Genomic DNA, 21593 nt, shown 5'->3' with positions numbered 1-21593 from the left:
CTTGGATGTATCCTGGCCAGTGTCTGCTGGCCTCTGGTACAATGTTTCTTATAGCTGTGCCACTGAGGGCCATGGTGGCCTTCACAGCCATTCCATGGCTGATATATTTGGGACCCTTTCTTGTGGCTGGGCTGCCCTGGGAGTGCTCCCAAGCCAACTGGCCTCACCTCAGTGCCCCTGAGGTATTTCTGTGACTATGGTTAGGGCTGGCTCAGGTATTCTGTGCTGTGGGATTTAGTGCATAGCAGAAATATCCCCCCATTATAGCCATCTCCTTTTGCTACTTGTGGGTCCTCTGTCCATGCCTCACCAGAACCAAGAGGAGCACAGGCAGCCAAACCTGAAAGCCTTCATTCCACTGCCTTCACCTTTGCTATCAAATCAATGTAGTTACACACAGCTAGATGCAGGGCATCTACGATCTCCCTGAGTCCCAAAAAGACACAAGATAGGAAATCTTCCTTGCCCTCTTGTACTCTCACTCATCCAAAACACCTCCCACTCTGAAAGACAATGAGACAAAGCCCAAAGAAGGGAAAACTGAAAAGCATCTAACCACCTTGTCCATGTTCTTCCTTCATTTCCCTTGGCAGGAAAATGACTGGGGTTTTCCTTTACCTCCTTTACATCATACCTTCATTCTTCCTGCTCTGGATATGTCTTAATGGCAAGCAGAGCATTTCCTTATACTACCAGAGGACCTATGGCTCTGTGAACTGAGATCTCCGACCTAGGCTGAAACAAAAAGAGTAAAAAATTTAGAAAAATTATCTCTCAAGACAATGCTCTGGCTTGAGAAGCAATTAACTTATTGAATAACCCAACTGTGTATGCGTCAGAAGCTAAATATTACCTCTTGTTCTCTGACTTACTTCTCCTTGACCCACACCCTCTCCACAGATGGACGCTTCCTAAAATCTAGAGCAAATGTTTTGTATGGAAAAGGCAAAGACAGAAAGGACATTAATAATTTTCCAAAGACTACCTCCATTGCACACACACAATGGCCTCCATTAGAATAGACAAGTTCATTATAACATAATCACAGTCCAATGCACATAGACACACGCACGTACATGCCCCTCCAATGCTTTCTGCCTTTGTATATATTATTTCTAAAAGTCTTACTTTTTCATTGCCGGTTTTCTTGTTTGTCATCAACTTTGGTTAATAAAGTACTAGAATTTTTAAATTATTTTCTTTCTTTTATTATGGGATGACAGAAAAATCTAAAGTCCTCCTCTTAGGAAAATATTGCAATTTTTTTTCAAATGACCAACAGAGGCCTTGAGCTATGTATCTAATTTGTAACAAAAAGAGAGCTATTTTTAGGCAGTATTTGCTGAATACATAATACCATCCTATACACACATATAATTACTGCTCATTGACCATTGAATTCTACTTCTTATTGCAGGAACCCAGGACTTTACTATGTTTCTCCCACCCCAAGTATTTCTCAGGACCCCAGGGATGTTGTATATGCACACAGTGAGCCTGTAGTATCCTTGGTTTTATTTCTTCCTGCTCTGACCCGTCTGTTGTGTATCTCCACATCCACTAGGTCTGCTGACACTGCTGATTCCACCATCTCCCAGAGACTCCAGTGTCCTGCTGACACCATTGCTCAAATATCGGTGTCTCATGGGGCCAAACCTGAAAAGTGGGTGGAAGGGTTCTCTTGATGTTTTGGGGTCACACTCTGTTAGAGAAATACTGTAAGCAGTACCACTACTTGTGCATAAATGTCTCACAGAGCTTTTATGAAACAACTCTTCTAATTTTCTCATAAAATTTATCCAACATGGCTTTTTGGCCTCAGATATGAGTCCAATGAGGGCTGAACTGAGAGTCAAATCTGAGTGGCAGATTCATCCTATCTCAAGAATCACTGGTCTTTCTCCAAAGACTAAGTCTTAGTAGTTGGGTTGAACTGGTCTATCCGACTCTTAAGAAGAATCCCACTGCAGGGGCGCCTGGGTGGCTCATTCACTTGCAAATCTTACTTTGGCTCATGTCATGATCTTGCAGTTCACGAGTTCGAGCCCTGCATCAGGCTCGCTGCTGTCAGCGCAGAGCCTGCTTTTAGATCCTCTGTCCCCATCTCTTTCTGCCCTTCCCCACTCTTACTCTCTCTCAAAAATAAACATTAAAAAAAAAGAAACTTACCATTGCAGGTTTCTCAGTGACATATGCAAGTAGAGCTCAGTGGACCTCCCCAGGTTTGCCATACATTCCCAAATGTGTCTAAACCCCAGTAATGAATACAGCTTAGGCTGAAGGTGGTAAGTCTACTATATATATGTTTTTTTCTTCCAAACCTAGTAAGATGATAGAGACTGTAAAGTTCAAAGTATTGCTGCCATGTTTGCAGGACCATTGTTCCATGATCTGGAATTAACAAAAATAAAATCTCTTTCAAAATACTAGGGTCTGTGGGAGCTATCCCCCAAAATTGAAAGAAAAGATGTGAACAAGATGGCAGTATAAAAATTTCTAGCACTCATTACCTCCCAGAAACATCAACTTGAATAACTATCCACAAGTAAAAAAAAAAAAAAATACCTTCACAAGAGACAAAAATTCAAGGTAAAGGATTACAGCACTTGGGTAGAACACAGAAATAAGAAAAAATGCATTGAAAAGAAGGGGAAAGTTTCACATGACTCCTGTCACCTCTCCCCCAAGCCTGGGCAACTTAAAGGAGAAGAGACATCCCTCCAGTGGGGGAAGAAGAATAGAGTAGGCACTCAATTTCACCATGGACCACAGCACAGGCCTGAACCAACAGGCCAAATCCTGCAAACCCAGGCTCCCAACCCACCCTGGCTTCAGCTGATTCCCATGGCCCCAGGTAGCTCCTATGAACCCCAGGCTCCCAGGAGGCACCCATGAACTCAGGTTCCAAAAGGACTCCCATGAACCCAGGCTCCTGGCCAATCCCAGAGCAAGACCAGCTCCTGTGACTCAGGTCCCCAGCCCATCCCAGCACCAGTCCCCTGCTGAACTTGATCTATATTCTAGGTGAAATGGACCTAACAGACACATACAGAACATTCCATCCAGTAGCAACAGAATACAGATTCTTCTCAAGGGCACAGGAAACATTCTCCAGGACAGATCATAGGCTAGATCACAAAACAAGCCTTAGCAAATTAAGAACATTGAAAGCATACAAAGATTCTCTTCCAAACACAATAGTATAAAACTAGAAATCAATAAAAAGAAGAAAACTGGAAAATTCACCAACATTTGAAATTAAACAACATCCTCCTGAACAACCAATGGCTCAAAGGAAAAATTTTTTAAAAAAGGAATCAAAATATATATTGAAATACATGAAAGTAGAAACACAATCCCTTGTGTTGTACAAAAACCTATGCAATGTAGCAAAAGCAGTTCTAAGAGGGAAATTCATAGTGATAAATACCTACATTAAGAAAAAAGAAGTATCTCAAATAACAAGCTAACTTTACACCTCAAGAAATTAGAGAAAGAACAAACCAAGGCAAAAATTAGCAGAAGAAAAGAAATAACAAGAAATAGAGACAAGAAAAACAATAGAAAAGATCACTGAAACTAACTTATTTTGTAAATGATAAACTAAATTGACAAACCATTCACTGGACTAAGGGAAAAAATAGAGAAGACTCAAATAAATAAAATCAGAAATGAAAGAGGAGAAGTTACAATTAATACCACAGAAATATAAAACATCATAAGAAGCTATAGGAACAATTACATACCAACAAATTGGATGACCTAGAAGAAACGGATGAATTCCCAGAAACATACCAACACTGAATCATGGGGGCACCTGGTTGGCTCAGTCAGTAGAGCATGTGACTCTTGATCTCAGAGTTGTGAGTTCAAGCCCCAAGTTGGGTATAGAGCTTACTTAAATATATATATGTACATACACACATACGTACATGTATGTACATATGTATGTATATGTGCGTGTATATTATATATATAATATACACACGTACACGCACCTGGGTGGCTCAGTTGGTTAAGTGTCTGACTCTTGATTTCAGCTCAGGTCATGATCTCACAGTTCTTGAGTTCAAGCCCTGTGTCAGGTTCCATGCTGACAGTGTGTGGAGCCTGTTTGGGATTCTCTCTCTCCACCCCTCTCACTCTCTCTCTGTCCCTCCTTCATTTGTGCCCTCTCTCTCTCTCTCTCAAAATAAATAAATGAACTTTAAAATATAGAGTAAAACTTTGGTTTATGTGTATAATTCATTCCGGGAACATGCTTGTAATCCAAAGCATTCATATATCAAAGCGAATTTCCCCATAAGAAATAATCGAGGGGCACCTGGGTGGCTCAGTCAGTTGAGCGTCCGACTTCGGCTCAGGTCATAATCTCCTGGTTCGTGAGTTCAGGCCCCGCATCAGGCTCTATGCTGACAACTCAGAGCCTGGAGCCTGCTTCGGATTCTGTGTCCCCCTCTCTCTCTGCCCTACCCCTGCTTGTGCTCTCTCTCTGTCTTTCAAACATGAATAAACATTTAAAAAAAAAAAGAAAGAAAGAATGGAAGCTCAGATGATTCATTTCACAACCCAAGTATATTCATATAAAAATGATTACAATACTGTAATATTATAAAAATAAAAAAGAAAATACAAAATATAAGGGAAAATAAAGAAATTAACCTGCACTTACTTTTAATTTTAAATTTTTTAAATGTTTATTTATTTTTGAGAGAGGGACAGAGCATAAGTGAGGCAGGGACAGAGAGGTAGGGAGATACAGAATCCAAAGCAGGCTCCAGGCTCTGAGCAGTCAGCACAGGGCCCAATGCAGGACTCGAACAAGATCATGACCTAAGGTGAAGTTGGATGCTTAACCCACTGAACCACCGAGGTGCCACTGCACTTACCTTTGAAAACCTTCATGGCTGGTATGAGGGAGACGAGAGAAGGGTTATTGTGCAGGACAACTTTCACTATCACTAACAGATGTTGACAACAGTACAGTATTAATAAACTCCTGTCATATACTATATTTAATGTAACTGGCAATAAGGCAGCAGAGAAAATGGTCTATATCTGCAGGCAGCCTGACCTAGAATGCAGCAAAACATTTCTAAGCTTACTCTTGTTTGGAAAAGCAAAGGACTATTCTTAGGTGCTTACAAGTAACAAAAAATATACTAGTGCCAGTTGTGGACACCTTCCAACATTCTGAAAAATCACTGATTTCTGCCAAATACCATGGCCTGAGACCGAGCATCCAAGCATGAGAAACAATCACCCACAATCCCACAGCCAGCGAGCAAGAAAGAGAGAAGAACCATTGGCTCAGTTGTGATCACGTGGCATTCAGTGTCACATACTACTCATATTGCAAGACATTGTTCATTTATCAACTTAAAATTTATTAGAAATGCTTGCTCATCTTGCAGAACACTCTCAGAACAAGTTATGTGCAATCTAAGGTCTTATTGTATATGTAAAGAAAAAAAAAAGACTGCATCATGAAGAAAGAGAAAATCTGAACAGAGTAATAACAAATAAGAAGATTGATGCAGTAATCAAAAACCTCCCAACAAATAAAAGTTCAAGACCAGATGGTTTCACTGATACCATCACTGAATTCTACCAAGAATTTAAAGAAATATTAATGCCAATCTTTCTCACCCTCATCCAAAAATTGAAGAGGGAACACTTTTAATTTTATTAAGCCAGAATTACCCTGATATCAAACCCAGACAAGAATAATACAAGAAAAGAAAACTATAGGCCAATATCCCTGATAGATATAGATGCAAAAATTCTCAGCAAAAATATAACAAACTGAATTCAATGGCACATTAAAAGTATCAGACACCACAATCAAGTGAGATTTATACATGAGATGCAAAGATGTTTCAACACACACAAAAGAATAAATGTGATACACCACATTAATAAATTAAAACCACATGATCATCCCAGGGACGCCTGGGTGACTCAGTCAGTTAAGCATCTGACTCTCGGTTTTGGCTCAGGTTATGATCTCACAGTTTGTGGGTCTGAACCCTGCATCAGGCTCTGCACTGACGGTGCAGAGCCTGCTTGGGATCCTCTGTCTCTGTCTCTCTCTGCCCCTCCTCCCCCCAAAATAGACAAATAACTTTAAAATATATATATATGATCATCTCAATAAATCAGAAAAAGTATTTGACAAGACTCAACACCATTTCATGACTGAAACTCTCAACAAATTCAGTACAGAAGGAACATACATCAACATAACTGCCGTACATGACATGCCCACAGCAAACATCATACTCAATGGTGAAAAGTTAAAAGCTTTCCTTCTAAGATCAGGAACAAGACAAAGGTGGCCACTCTCAGCATCCTGGTCACACAATACTGGAAGTCCTGGCCAGAATAATTAGGCAAGAAAAAGAAAGAAATTGCATCCAAATCAGAAAGAAAGAAATAAAACTGTCTCTGTTTGCAGACGATCTTATATATAGAAAATCCTAAAGACCACCAAAATATTGTTAAAACCAATAAAAAATTCAGTTAAGTTGCAAGATACAAAATCAGTTGGGATTCTGGGGCTCCTGGCTGGCTTAGCTGGTAGAGCATGTGACTCTTGACCTCAGGGTTGTGAATTCAAGCCCCATGTTGGGTGGAGCCTATTTCAAAAAATAAATAAATAAAAACACGCTTATTTTAAAAAAATCAGTTGGGATTCTATACACTAACCACAAAATATCTGGAAAATAAATGTTTAAAAAAATCCCATTTACAATAGCATCAAAAACTATAATATACTTAGGAATAAATTTAACCAAAGGCAAAAGATCTATACACTGAAAATTATGACCCTGATGAAAGATTAAAGATGAAACAAATAAATGGAAAGTTATCCCATGCTCATGGATCAGAAGAATCAATACTGTTAAAATGTCCATACTACCCAAGCCATCTATAGATTCTTTGCAATCCCTACCAAAATTCCAATGACATTTCTCACAGAAATAGGAAAGACAATCCTAGAATTTGTATGGAACCACAAAAGACCCCAAATACCCAAAGCAATCTTGGGGGTGGGAGGAGCTGGAGCCACCCTATCTTCTGATTTCAAACTTTATTATAAAGTTATCACAATTTATTATAAAGCTACCATATGCCAGTATGGTACTGAAATAAACACAGACGCACACACCAAGAGAACAGAATGAGAGCCAGAATAGTCTGAGTAGGAGTAAGAATACTCAATAGGGAAAAGATAGTCTCTTTATTAAGTGGTGCCGAGAAAACCAGATATTCACATGCAGAAGAATGAAATTGGACCCCTATCTTACACCACTAACAAAAATTAACTTGAAATTCCTAGAAGAAAACATAGGAGAAATAGATCCTTGACATTGATCTTAACACTATTTTGTACATGACACCAAAAGCATAAGCAACAAAAGCAAAAATAAATGTGTGACTATATGAAACTGAAAACCATCTGTACAGCAAAATAAGCAACCTAGGGAATGGGAAAAAAATATTCTCCCACCCTGTATCTAATAACGGGTTAATATCCAAAATATATGAAGAACTCATAACAATTCAATAACAAATAATAATAAGTATTTTTTTAATGGGCAGATCAGGATACACATTTTTCCAGAGATACAAATGGCCAACAGATACATAAGATGATCAGCTCAACATCATTAGTCATCAGGGAAATGCAAATCAAAACCACAATGAGATATCACCTCACACCATAATAAAATGGCTATTATTAAAAAGACATGAGATAACAAGTGTTGGCAAGGATGAGGAGAAAAGGGAACATTTGTGCACTGTTGATGGGAATGTAAATAGGTAAAACCACTATGGAAAAAAGTATGAAGATACCTCAAATAACTAATAGAACTACGATATGATTCAGCAACCCACTTCTGGTATGGATACAGAAGAAATGAAATCACTATTTCAAAGAGATGCCTGTACCCCTATGTTCACTGTAGCATTATTCACAACAGCAAGATATAGAAGAAGTGTTCATTAATGGATGAATGGATAAAGAAAATGCCATATATATGTCTATGTATATAGATTTACATATATATACACATATATATGTATGTGTATATGTATATATGTGTTTATATATACATGTATACATATACACACACACACATATATATATATTTCAGTCATAAGAAGGAAATTCTGCCATTTGCAACATGTATGGACCATGAGGGCATTATGCTAAGTGAAATATATCAAGAAGACAAATACTATATGATCTTGCTTATATGTGGAATCTTCAAAGGTTGAACTTACAGGAAGAGTGAGTAGAATAGTGGTTGCCAGAGATAGAAAGGGCTGGAGAAACAAGATGTTGGTGAAAAAAGGGAAAACTTCCAACTGTAAGATAGGGATCTAATGTACACTATGGTGACTATAGTTAACAGTAATGGCTTATGTATTTGAAAGTTGCTAAGAGAGTAAATCAGAAATGTTCTCTCCACTGCCCCACACACACAAAAGAGAATTATGTGAGGTGATGCAGGTCTTAACTAACTTTATTGTGGTAATCATTTTGCAATATATATGTGTATCAAATCATGTTGTACACCTTACAATTACACAATGTTATATGTTAATTATGTCTCAATCAATCTGGAAAAAGAAGAATTTAACATTTTTTAAAAAAAGAAAAACAAAGAGGATCAAAGGAGAGGAAAATGTATTATCCTTAAGCTCTCATCACGTTAAGTCTAGAATTTGGTGAACAATCTGCATACCTCTGAATGAATTCAGCATCCAGTAGTGGATACAGTATCAAATATTATTTCAAGTCAGTTCCATTTAAAAAAAAAAGGAGGGGGGAGAGCAACACAGAAAATACCTTCCTTATGATTTCAAGGCATCTTCTTTAAATTCTATATATTTTAGTTTTTTTATATATTAAAAAAAAAAAGCTTTCTTAAGTCTCCAATTCTTTTTTTTTTTTTAAGGACTTTTATTTATTATTTTTTTTAATGTTTATCTTAGAGAGAGACAGAGTGTGAGTAGGGGAAGGGCAGAGAGGCAGAGACAGAATTCAAAGCAGGCTCCAGGCTCCAAGCTGTCAGCACAGAGCCCTGACTTGAATGCACGTGAGACCATGACCTGAGCCAAAGTCAGACACTTAAACAATTGAGCCACCCACGCACACTTTGAGGCTCCAACTCTTAAGCCTTACTTGACACGAGAAAAATCAAAATCAATCTTTGATCTTCTGACATCTATTAATTTTTTTGATTTTTTAAAGTTTACTTATTTGTTTTTGAGAGAGAGAGAGAGAGAGAGAGAGAGAGACAGAACCCCAAGCAGACTCTGAACTGCCAGCACAGAGCCCCACACGGGGCTCGAACTCATGAACCACGAGCTCACGCCCTGAGCCCAACCAAGAGTCAGACGCTCAACTGATTGAGTCACCCATACGCCCCACTATTATATTTTTAATTACAAAATTGGGGGGAAGGAATCTTTCCAAGTTCTTTCCATAACAGATACATGTCTATCCTGTGTTGAACACCATAGAAGAGATGAAACAAGAATATCTACTTTGTAATTTTTTTTAATGTTTATTTATTTTTGAGAGAGAGAGAGAGCAAGTGGGAAAGGGCCAGAAAGAGAGACATAGGATCCGAAGCAGTCTCCGTGCGGTGAGCACAGAGCACGACATGGGGCTCCAGATCATGACTTCGGCAGATGCCAAAGAGTTGGCTGCTTAATCCACTAAGCCACTCAGGAACCCCAAGAATATCTACTTTAAAACAGGCACTAAAACCCCTCAAGCATGCTTTACCACATCACACAATGGGGACTGACTTACATTTTCTTAATCTTAAAGTTCTGTTTTCTCAAGTAGTAGCAATTACTATTAACCAAATCACAAATATTAAAACAAATGAAAATGCAAAGCAATGTTCCCAAAAGGAGGAAGAGTGCATTTAATTAATTTAATGGGTAGGACCCAGAAAAGAATACTCAAAGCTCCCTGATTATACTGGAAGGAGGCCAAGATTCAGAGCAAAAGGCTCCGGGTTATTCTTCAGAGAGGTCAGATCCTCTGGAGCTACCGGGAAGGTAACAGTTGTTTAAAGACAGGGCAAACAATAAGCAAAGCATTCAAGACGCTTAGGTATTGTTTTTGTTTACACATACAACTCAGAATTAGAAATGTAAACTTGCACGAAATTTAAATAATTTGCCTTTCTGCAAATATGCTTGTCTTCACCTGCTACATTATCCTTAGACTTTTTCTTTCCTAGCTAAATATCAAAACATAGTTCGTATTACTTTTCAGTTACTTCAACCCTTACCTAAGCTTTTATGTGAAAAACAACCCGAATGGTCTGACTCAAGGCACAAGTTGAACTTTTCTAGCCCCAGTTAAATGGTAATATAAACAAGTGGAAAAATAAAAACAGGTTGATTATCCGCAAAGTGTCCACAGTAAATATTAAGGGGAAATTCCCCAACAATAAAAATGAGATAAATTTACCAAACCCACTTTAAGAATGTGCCCTCATGCTAGAGATTCATCCCTTCTGAGGTTTTGTTTTGAAGTAAGCTCTACACCCAATGTAGGACTTGAATTCCCACCCTTAGATCAAGAGTTGCAGGCTCTACCAACTGAGCCTGCCAGGCATCCCTAGAGATTTAGAGTTAAATTCTGGAGAATTCTGACATGAAACAAAGGTGAACATTTTCTGGGTGGTGGATATGAATTACTATTTTTTTCTAGTATTTTTTTCTGCAGTCTTCACACAGCGTAAGGGTTGGGGGAGGTTGTGAACTGCGAAGGAACTAAAGCGAAAGGCCGCTGCAAGTGACAGCGCAGGCCCAATACCAGGAGGTCAACCTTTTTCTCAGTCTCCAGTGTGCCTTTAGCTTCGAAGACCAGGAAATCTCCCAGCGAGTCACCCAAGGCGGGCCCCACCTGCCCCCGGCCTTTCCCGTCCTCAAGATGGCAGCTGGCGCGAAAACCCGGGGCGGCGCGCGGGGCGCTCTGGGAGCGGAAAAAGGGAACCGTGGCGGCGGCCGAGCCGGAAGAGGAGGAGCCGGGCCTGGAGGATCCGCGAGAGTCCCTGAGGCTGCCGGTGTTTGCGGGTCGCAAGGAGCGGGGCCTGGCGGGCGGCGTGTGTCGCGATGCCGGAGCTGGCTGTGCAGAAGGTGGTAGTTCACCCCTTGGTGCTGCTCAGTGTGGTGGATCATTTCAACCGGTGAGCGGGTGCGCGGGGCGGCCTATCGGGATCGCCGCTGCTGAGTCACTGGCACGCTGGGACGGCGCGGCGGCCGCGGGGGTGCTGATGGGCCGGGGGTGGCACTGACTCGCCCAGGGGCCCGGACCACCCTCAGATCACGAAGCCTAAATCACCCAGCATCGTCCCCCCGTCCCCAACCGGCACCCCGCGGTCCGGACTGCCCCTTTTACCCAACTCCGTACGCTGCCAGAATATGGGGGCAAGCTTCAGTTGGCCCTGATCCCCCAGGCCTCGTGCCCATCTGTCACTTCGTCCGCCCCTTTTCACCAGAAAGACTCGGTGCCTTGTAGGAAAACGCTGCAGATTTGTGCTTCTGTGCCTCTGAAGGCTGTCACCAAAATTCTGGTCTCAGTACCCTGAAGGGCTCCCGGGGAGAGCTGTGGTTTCTAAGCAGGAATCTGTTTTGATGGGAACTTAAAATGTAGATTAGTTGTCAAGTCTTTCTTTTAAAAATAAGAGCATTAGGAGATTTGGGCATTAATGAATAAAGATAAAACATTCCACAAATGTTTCTTCCGCCTTCGCTTTGCTTGTTTTGGAGCTGTTCTTCCCGCTGGACCTGTTACACGTGTTCATAACTTTTACAAGATAATTACTTGAATTGGCAAGTGTAAAGACAAAGTCAGTTGTTGAAGCACCTATTCTCCTGCAACTTGCCTTGTACAACTCCTCATTCAGCCAGAGCTAAGACAAAACAAACAAAACCCTCAAGACTCCTTAAGGCTTGGGGTCCCCAGTTCCACTGCTTGGTAGATCCCTCAGTCTAACAGGATATGAGGGCATTCCCACTGTACAGTAGCTACTATTTTTCTCCCATAGGAACTAGAGGTGCTAAGGCCGTGCTAATTTCAGTTCTGTTCAGATGACATGGTGCAGACACTACTGGCTGCTGTCATAACAGATGTAGGGTTTTAAAAACCATGGGTTTTTTTTTTTTAATTTTTTTTTTAACGTTTATTTATTTTTGAGACAGAGAGAGACAGCATAAACGGGGGAGGGTCAGAGAGAGGGAGGCACAGAATCTGAAACAGGCTCCAGGCTCTGAGCTGTCAGCACAGATCCTGACACGGGGCTCGAACCCACGGACCGTGAGATCATGAGTCGCTTGCTCAACCGACTGAGCCACCCAGGCGCCCCTAAAAACCATGGGTTTTTGTAGACCAAAAGAAAAGCACATGGTGTGTAAGTTTCCTTGCAAGTGTGGAAATTCAGTGCCTGAGATTTCCAAAAAATTCAGAATCACCAGGGATATAGAATCCTTAACTTGGTTTGACCCAAATCCCAAATTTAGTAAGCATTTATAAAGTTGCGGAGCTGTGGGGCACCTGGGTGGCCCAGTCAGTTGGGCGGCACCGGCTACACCTCAGGTCATGATCTCACAGTCTGTGAGTTTGAACCCCGTGTCGGGCTCTGTCCTGAGAGCTCAGAGCCTGGAGCCTGCTTCGGATTCTGTGTCTCCCTCTCTACCCCTCCTCCGCTCACACTCTGTCTCTCTCAAAAATAATAAAAAATAAAAGATTTTTTTCCGAGTTGTATGTTTAGAAAAATTAATACATTAAATGCAGTGACTGTTAAGGAATTGTGGTTCGTTTCACATTGGAGTGACCTTTGTCTTTTTTTGAACATGAAGTTGTTTTGTGTCTGTGCCTCACATTTGCTAGCGGTTAAAGGAGAATCCTATGTGAAGATCTCATTGAAATGAGATTGTATAAGTGAAACACTTGTAGCTCCTGAAGACAAAAATCACTGAGGAGGTTTGACAGGTAGATAGAAATGCTGAAGTAAAATCTTTCTCACTTGTTCAGCCCTCCTCTCAGTGTAAGTACGTCACCAGCTCACATCTGACCTCTGCCTGATTAAGCTATTCACAGAGACCAGATGGCACACGCATTAACTCAGGGTCAGAATCCAGTGTCTGAGCCCCTAGATGGTACAAAGAATTGTAACTTCTAGTGGGGCTTGTCCTCGTGGGCTAGATAATCCAGAGAACAGTTGGCACACCAGACCATAAAAGTGGTTCTACATTAGCATCTTTATCTCCGAAAATATTTGAGGATCGAGAAGATGGGAAAAGTTTAAAGGAGAAAGCTGCAAGAGAAAAAGTTAAAGGTGGTAGCATAACTGAAATGTATTTTTCAAACACCAACCAAATAACATTTTAAAACTCTTAATGATCTGGGGAGTTTTTATTTTCTCCATTTTCATTTCTCCATTTAAGATGAATAACTGCAAACTTTATAAAGTTTGAAATGTTAACAAGCATGTTATTTCTTAGAAATAACAAGTGGGTAAAAAATGCCAGTGTACAAAGTTCGTGAATTACCTATTATATTTATTAAGTTTTAATATTAGGGACCTAACACATTTGTTTACTGGGATTAGATCGCAGGTAAACTAACTTGTATCTATACCATTGATATTTCCTGTTGAGTATCTGATTGTTGGCTTCACCTCTCTGTGTGCCTGTCAGACTGACCTTCTGCTTTCTCCCTCAGAATAGGCAAGGTTGGAAACCAGAAGCGTGTCGTTGGTGTGCTTTTGGGGTCATGGCAAAAGAAAGTACTCGATGTATCCAACAGTTTTGCAGGTACAAGACAACTTTTACATTTTTCTGAGCGTGGTTAAAATGTCAAACAGCTTTAAAATAAAAAAAGAAACCCTCATGGTTTCCATTTTTACTACAACCCAGAAATTCAATGGCAGAATTGCTAAAGTATAGAAAAGGGAGGCTAAAGAGTACTCACTAAACTGAATAGTAAATATTTTAAGCTTCCTGACCAGAGAGTCTCCATTGCAACTGCTCAGTGCTGCTACTGTAGCAGAAAAGCAACTGTAGACAGTATGTTGACAAAGGGGTAGCTATATTCTAGCAAAAAAAAAAGTAGGCAGCTCTGATGTCGTAACCTTGCAATCCCTGTAAACTGTTAACCATGGTCATGGGTTGTCAAGGGGAAGATGGAGAATATTACCTTTTACTCAGCATCATGAATCTTTACAAGAATGTATCCAGGGGCTTCTGGCTGGCCCAGTTAGTTGAGCGTCTGACTCTGATTTCAAGTCAGGTCATAATCCCAAGGTCATGGGATCTATCCCCACATCTGGCTCTGGGCTGAGCCTGGAGCCTGCTGAAGATTCTCTCTCTCTCTCTCTCTCTCTCTCTCTCTCTCTCTCTCTCTCTCCCTCCCTCCCTCCCTCTCCCTGGGCCCCTCTCCCCTGCTGGCATCCATGTGTGCACTCTCTCTAAAATTAAAAAAAAAGAATGTTTCCATGTATTTTATGATTAACAACAAAGAACAAAATAATTGGTCTGGAATAAACTGTAGACCTGAGGTCACAATCTCCAGTATCTGAAAGGACCGAGGAGTAATGTTATTTGTTAAAGGGAAATATTGGGAAGTGATAGGGCTTTTAGCAGACTGATGAGCTTGTGTCCCTGTTAAGGTGGGGACAGGAGGGTCCTCTATCTGGCTCTAGCCAGTTATTGCCAGGTCTTTCAGTTTCAAGAGAAGTGGAAGTCTGGATTTTTATATGAAATCTCCCAGTTTTTAATAACAGCAACTTAAAAAGTAATTTTAATGCTGTGTTGAACAAGCCAAACATATCGATCAGATGTGGCCTTGGGTCTCCACCTGTAACATATGACCTAGAGTTCTGTCTAGCACCCTAAACCACGTCCTGCTTATTTTTTCTCCATAGTACCTTTTGATGAAGATGACAAAGATGATTCTGTCTGGTTTTTAGACCATGATTATTTGGAAAACATGTATGGAATGTTTAAGAAGGTCAATGGTATGTGTTGATTGATTGATTTTTTAAAGAAGGTATTGATTTATATCTGTGTGTATTTGTGTATGCATGCCCAGCTACATGCCCCTGATGTGCTGTGGGGTTTTTTTTCCTTTTCTATGTATTCCCTTCTCTTTGTTTAATGTCAAGGGCTCTTTCACTTGGCTAGTCTTAAGACTAGTGGTAGTAAAGGAATGAGGCGGAATAAATGAGAAACTAGAGTAGCAATTTAAGACCAGCTAGACTGGCCTAGGTTTTGGGTAAGAGATCTAGCCCTCTGCAGCAGAAAAGTGAAGCACTATCAAATGAAATCCACCTGCCCCTAGAGCTTAAGTACCACCACGGTAAATCTGTCTCTCTGTCACGTGTCATCTTTGTTTTATTTCCTTAGAGCAACCACATAGCTCTTAGAGCTCCCCCCACAGCTCACAGTTCTAATATGTGTGACAGAGACTTGCGTTTGTTTACATATTGCCTTGGAATTGTTTTCTAGTTTCATGGACTGGCCTCAACTAGTCTGAGATGTGGGTGTCTCTGGATTTCCCTCACTGCTTATTTTCTGAGAATTCTATTCCTGAGTTTTAGATTTCACAAGTATGTCAAGGCTTAAAATAGGTGTCTGGAATTTTGAAAAAGATAGAGAACATAAGGACTAGAGATCTTACCACCCTTTTGGAGGGAACTCTATATAGATCTTCATGTAACAGTTCAAAACCATTAATGTTTTCCTTCCCAGCCAGAGAAAGAATCGTTGGGTGGTACCACACAGGCCCTAAACTACACAAGAATGACATCGCCATTAATGAACTTATGAAGAGATACTGCCCTAACTCAGTAAGTTCACTCTGTCTTTAAAACTCTTGAGTGATATTCCTTGCCTGCTAACTTATGTAAGCATTTGGATTTGGATAGCAAATCATTTCACTGCTTTTTCTCTATAAACTGCTTGTGTTGATTGGTAGCATTTTCTTTTCTTTCTTTTTTTTTTTTTTTTTAGTTTGTTAATTAATTTATTTTGATAAACACTGTCAGTGCAGAGCCTGACTTAGCTGGTGATGGATGGGGTAGGAGGGTGAGATCATGACCTGAGCCAAAATCAAGAGTTGGACACTTAAATGAACTGAGCCACCCAGGCATCCCAAATTGGTACTGTTTTCTACAGTTTACACTAACCCAAGATACTTATAAGTAACAGTAAACGTGTGCTAAGTGCTTAATCTTCCCAATAGCTATATGGAGTTTTACCCTCTTAACAACAAGAAAAGTGAGGTTCAGAGTGGTTAGTAAGGTCTCATACATGTTGGGGATGGGACCAAAATGTTGCCTGTCTTGATTCGGACTTTCTTAGACTTGATAACCGCACTGTACTACCTCTCAGCTTGTTAATGGGTGGGGGCGAAGAGCAGAGAAAATGGTGGGATCATGTGAAATGTAGACTCGTTTCTGCTAAAAATTCCAGCTCATGTCTGGTTGAATGAATGAATAGCTTCAGTAATCCTCATCAGAAGGATGGCTGTGATTATTCCTTATGCTTGGTGTGAGCTGGTTTGCTAAAGTGTGTTTTTCTGCCAGGTACTGGTCATTATTGACGTGAAGCCAAAGGACCTGGGACTGCCCACAGAAGCATATATTTCAGTGGAAGAAGTTCACGATGTAAGTCATCTGGCTATGAGCCTCGGAGATTAGATTTTTTGCTTATTGGACTATTCAGATTTTTTGTTGTTTTAATCCTTTCTCTCTAACAAGGAATAGTTTGTTGATTTCTGTCAACAGTTTGATACTATGTTTCTTTCCCCCTTGAGTTTTTGAATCCGCAAATTTTAGAAATTGACAGGACCATACAAATCTAAAATCCCCTTTTACAAATGAAATTGAGGCCCAGAGTCCTCCTCATACATTTGTCCAGAGATGTTGACAGCACGGTTAAGTGCAAAGCCTGGTGAGTTTCGTCTTAATCTAACGTAGTTTCCATTGTTCTGCTCCCCCTGGGCCAGCATTGCTTTCTCCTTGAGGATTTTCCTTCCCTGCGGACAAGATAGAGGTTTTCTAATAGAGTGAGTCAGAGCTGCCTGGAGCTAGATGGCAGGACCCATCTGTGTGATTTGATGCCTGAATGTTCCACTCCACAGCATCCAATACCTGCTGTATGGTCCATTAGCTTGTGCTTCAGGTGTAGACACGAAGAGGTACCAGAAGATAGCTTTTCCCTATTTCCAAGAAAACTAAACTCTGATTCTAGGGTAGCACGTGGTGTGAAAATATATGTGTTTTGTTGTGAGCGTAAAGTTTTGCACTTGAACTCAATCTTGAATTTCCAAAGTCAAAAATTTAAAGAATAAAGTCTGGATTTAGATAGGTAGTCTTTATCCTTATGTCCAGCTATTAAATCAGGAAAAAGATTTTAGGTTAACTCCCTGCAAATGTTCCTTGCATGGAGCTCTATCCACCTGCTTCTCTTTTTGCCTTGCCACTAGGGAGCTTAGGAGATTTATTCCCCTGTTGAAATAAGGCTTTCATCCTTGGTCTGATACAATTTTTAAGTTAATTTTACCCTGCCCTTTCCAAAAAGAGTTAGAAGTTCTTACACCCATACACACACACGAAAGCAAGATTTTTCAATAAGGGATGGAAGGGACATGAAGGCTATAACAGAAGATGAAGCCAAGGGAAAATGAGCACCTGGAAAGCCGTGCCATGAAGTCCTGGCCATTCTAGCTTCCAAAGTAAAGACATAAATGGCATTTGCAGGATTCACACTGTCCTGGATAAAATAATTACTGCTAACATTTACACCACTTAATATAAGTTAAGTGACTTTCCCAAGGTCCCACAGCTCCCATAGAACCCAGGCTGTCTGGCTGCAGAATGTGCCCTCACTGCTATGCCCTCCTGCCTTGGCAGACACTTCGTAGCCTTTACAGAAGATGTACAGCCTCTTCTCTGGCACAGGGTCTGTGGAAAGTTGCTCCGCAGCCCCATCAGGAGGTCCCCAGGTGATACAGTGAACCACATTCCTGGACAGATCCTTTGATTAATTCAGGCCACCGGAAAGCTGGTTCTGACTGCATTGTTTTGGTGCTCTGGCATCACTGGATCTGAGGGACAGTAGAACGTTAAAAGATTATCTGACATGAGCTTGTTTCCAGTACAGGTATTGTGTATACTGCCTATTCTAGAAAGGATTATATGCTTTAAGAATCAAGTTAATCAAGACTTCCTCGAGTGTCCATCCCCACAGTGGTCTTAAGGGATTGTCAAGATTTTCTGCGGAAACACTGGGCGGGGCCATTTGTAATGTCAGCTTAGAAGATGAAGCTTTCAAAGCAAACTCCCCCATTTCTGCCGGCACATGGAAACCTAGTTAGTGCTGTACCCGGGAGGTGATTTGACTGAAAGCAGAGGAACCAAGGTGTGAGAAGGAATGGGTGTCATTGTGCTTCTAAGCAAATAACCAAGGTTAAGCCTCCTCTCCTAGGATGGAACTCCAACCTCAAAAACATTTGAGCACGTGACCAGTGAAATTGGAGCAGAGGAAGCTGAGGAAGTCGGAGTGGAGCACTTGTTACGGTGAGCCTCAGGATGGCGTCAGAGTCATAAGCGGCCCGAGAGGCTCTGTCAGGAGTAGAGAGATCTGGTCTCTAGGCCCGGAACATTTCTAGGGTGTCTTGAGTCACGATTTATGATTGGGGTAATACATCTTGTTGGGCAACTGCAGTATTGACGTGACAGGAACAGAGGTGTGAAGATGTGCAGATGTGTGCTCTTGCCGTGCGTGTGGTTTTCGGGGAAGGTAGCCTGCCGACAATCTCCGTGTGAGGATGGATTTTTATTTTAAGATACTGTAACCCTCACTCAATTCAAAAGGGTCATAGTTTTTCTCAAATAAGATTCCTTCCAGTTCAAAATTTAGTCCTGACTGATTTAGGCTCCTCACAACATCATACAGATGAGGATGGAGAAAATGGCACCCTTTTCATGGAAGTTGAAATAGTTTTTTTTGTTTTTTTTTTTTTAAGTGAAATGGTTTCATTTTTAGTTCTCCTGTTTTTTGAGAAATGCCTTGTGATGAGAAAGATAAAATGTATGCCTCCAAATAAAAACAAAATTAAGGCACTTTATCTTGATAGAATGATGAAGTAACATTTTTCTTTTGAAAACTTGCCCCTCCCCACGAAGCTGGGTGTTTGCCCGGATTCTGAGACCCTGTGTGATGATACAATGCACCGATGCTTTTGCCTGCCTTCTTGTTACAGAGACATCAAAGACACTACAGTGGGCACTCTTTCCCAGCGGATCACAAACCAGGTCCATGGTTTGAAGGGACTGAACTCCAAGCTTCTGGATATCAGGAGCTACCTGGAGAAAGTGGCCACAGGCAAGCTGCCCATCAACCACCAGATCATCTACCAGCTACAGGACGTCTTCAACCTGCTGCCGGATGTCAGCCTCCAGGAGTTTGTCAAGGCCTTTTACCTGAAGACCAACGACCAGATGGTGGTGGTGTATTTGGCCTCGTTGATCCGTTCTGTGGTTGCCCTGCACAACCTCATCAACAACAAAATTGCCAACCGGGATGCAGAGAAGAAAGAAGGGCAGGAAAAAGAAGAAAGCAAAAAGGATAGGAAAGATGACAAAGAGAAAGAAAAAGAGAAGGAAAAGAGTGACGGAAAGAAAGAAGAGAAAAAGGAGAAAAAATAAAACATGTAGCTTTTTAATTTGTAAATTAAAATCTTATAAACTAACTCAGTGTGCCACTAGAGGGTTCTTTTTACTTTACGTGCTTGTTAAAAGCTGTACTGCTGAGAGCTCTCTGCCCCGGGTCACTCTTGCTGCAGCGTGGAAGGGAGTGCACAGAGGCACTGAGCTCGCACCTGAACCGCAGCTTAGGCTGCCGTGTGTGTGGGACACGCTAGCTCAGGCTTCCGGTCATGTGAGAAAAGTGAGGAGAGGTAAACGGAACATTATTGGTACTCTTCACTCTTACCTATAAAAGTGGAAGTTCAATTTTCCCCATCCTAAAAGACTCTTGGGGTCTGTTTCTGGCAGTTTGCAAAATTGCAAAACGGAATGCATGAATTCCAGAAGTGCTCTGCCTTAGAACACCCTGAGTCCTGACCCTCTGAACTCTGTACCCTCAGCTCTGGCATTCTCAGGGCTTGGGATCCAGCCCCGAATATTGTTTACCTTTGAAGACACAATTAAATGACTTGGTTTTTAAGTCTGTGTTCTAGTCGTTTTTGATTCTGGGAGTGGCAGTTGTTCTCACAAGCAGCCAAGACTTCCTTTTTCATTGAAGTTGCCTTAAAGAGTTATTTTAGGGGCTCCTGGGTGGCTCAAACATTTGAGCATCCGACCTCAGCTTCGGTCATGATCTCGTGGTTCCTGGGTTCAAGCCCTGTGTCGGACTCTGTGCTGACAGCTCCGAGTCTGGAGCCTGCTTCAATTCTGTGTCTTCCTCTCTCTCTGCCCCTCCCCTGCTTGTTTTCTGTCTCAAAAATGAATAAACCTCAAAAAAAAATTTTTATTAAGTTATTTAAGACTTGGAATCTGTCATGAAAGAGAGTCTCATTTGTTTAAAAACATCCTGATGGTGTGAAGAGCTCTCAACAGCCCAGAAGACCTGTGTCCTAGTTTGTGCCTCAGGTTTGTCATCTGTGAAGTCCCTAGAGCGGTTCTTCATAAGGGGCATGGTTACTGCGGTAGGTGCAGGTACATTAGACCACAAGATTAGTGGGGGAGGTTACTGAGGATGGAACAGTTTCCCCAAAACAAGTGCTCAGGGCTCAGAACAAATAAGGTACTTAATCATTAGACCTACAGTAGGTCCTTTCATATTAATTTCCTTTCTTAAGCACTTAGAACTTAGGGGTTCTCTAATGTGCTAAATGGACTGTCCATGTTCAAAGATTTAAGAATATAAAATGGCACTAAAACTAAGTCAACAATCTCAGAAACCACTTTCCGGTGTTCTAATGTCTCAAAAAGTTACCAGAAACCTCCATCTTTATTCTAAAGAGCTATGGGGCGCCTGGGTGGCTCAGTCGGTTGAGCGTCCGACTTCGGCTCAGGTCATGATCTCACAGTTGGTGGGTTTGAGCCCCGCAACAGGCTCTGTGCTGACCGCTTGCTCAGAGCCTGGAGCCTGCTTCAGATTCTGTGACTCCTCTCTCTGCCCCTCCTCCGCTCACGCTTTGTCTCACTCTGTTTCTCAAAAGTAAGTGTAAAAAAAAACTTTTTAACAAAGAGCTAATTAGTAGAAATCAGGAGTTGACAGTATAATATGCAGATAAACTTTTATTCTACTTAATAGAAGCATACCCACGTAAGGGCTGACTTCAAGGTTCATTAAGATTCGGAGACAAAACGGATGGTCAAGGAAAGAACTATGGAGAACCAACTTTGCTTGTCTATTTCAGCAGGCAAAAGTCAGGGTTGTTGTACCTTAACCGAATAAAAGAAATTTGAAATAACAGTCAAAGCCTGAGATATATTTCAAACCACACGAGTGGTGAAGAAGCTTTTGAGATTTGGTTACCAGGT

The 21593-nt window shown here is 41.2% G+C and overlaps 1 protein-coding gene and 1 long non-coding RNA gene across 2 annotated transcripts; one reads left to right on the top strand and one right to left on the bottom strand.

Moving 5' to 3' along the window:
* Positions 1 to 9556: 9556 nt before the first annotated feature.
* On the bottom strand, positions 9557 to 14461 carry LOC131499091 (uncharacterized). Its single transcript, XR_009255719.1, has 2 exons — positions 14237 to 14461; positions 9557 to 11665 (listed from the first exon to the last, which is right to left on the bottom strand). It is a non-coding gene; the product is annotated as an uncharacterized LOC131499091 (long non-coding RNA).
* On the top strand, positions 11086 to 20271 carry PSMD7 (proteasome 26S subunit, non-ATPase 7). The gene is made up of 7 exons (XM_058706822.1): positions 11086 to 11225; positions 13763 to 13854; positions 14964 to 15056; positions 15790 to 15887; positions 16626 to 16706; positions 18529 to 18620; positions 19307 to 20271. Exons 1-7 carry the CDS (start codon positions 11152 to 11154, stop codon positions 19749 to 19751), a joined length of 975 nt encoding a protein of 324 aa, XP_058562805.1. The 5' UTR covers positions 11086 to 11151; the 3' UTR covers positions 19752 to 20271.
* The last annotated feature ends 1322 nt before the right edge of the window (positions 20272 to 21593 follow it).

Source organism: Neofelis nebulosa, chromosome 17 (assembly GCF_028018385.1).
Source record: "Neofelis nebulosa isolate mNeoNeb1 chromosome 17, mNeoNeb1.pri, whole genome shotgun sequence".
NCBI classification, from domain to species: Eukaryota; Metazoa; Chordata; class Mammalia; order Carnivora; family Felidae; genus Neofelis; species Neofelis nebulosa.
The sequence above is the reverse complement of the archived record's forward strand: the minus strand, read 5'-3'. Positions and strand labels throughout refer to the sequence as shown.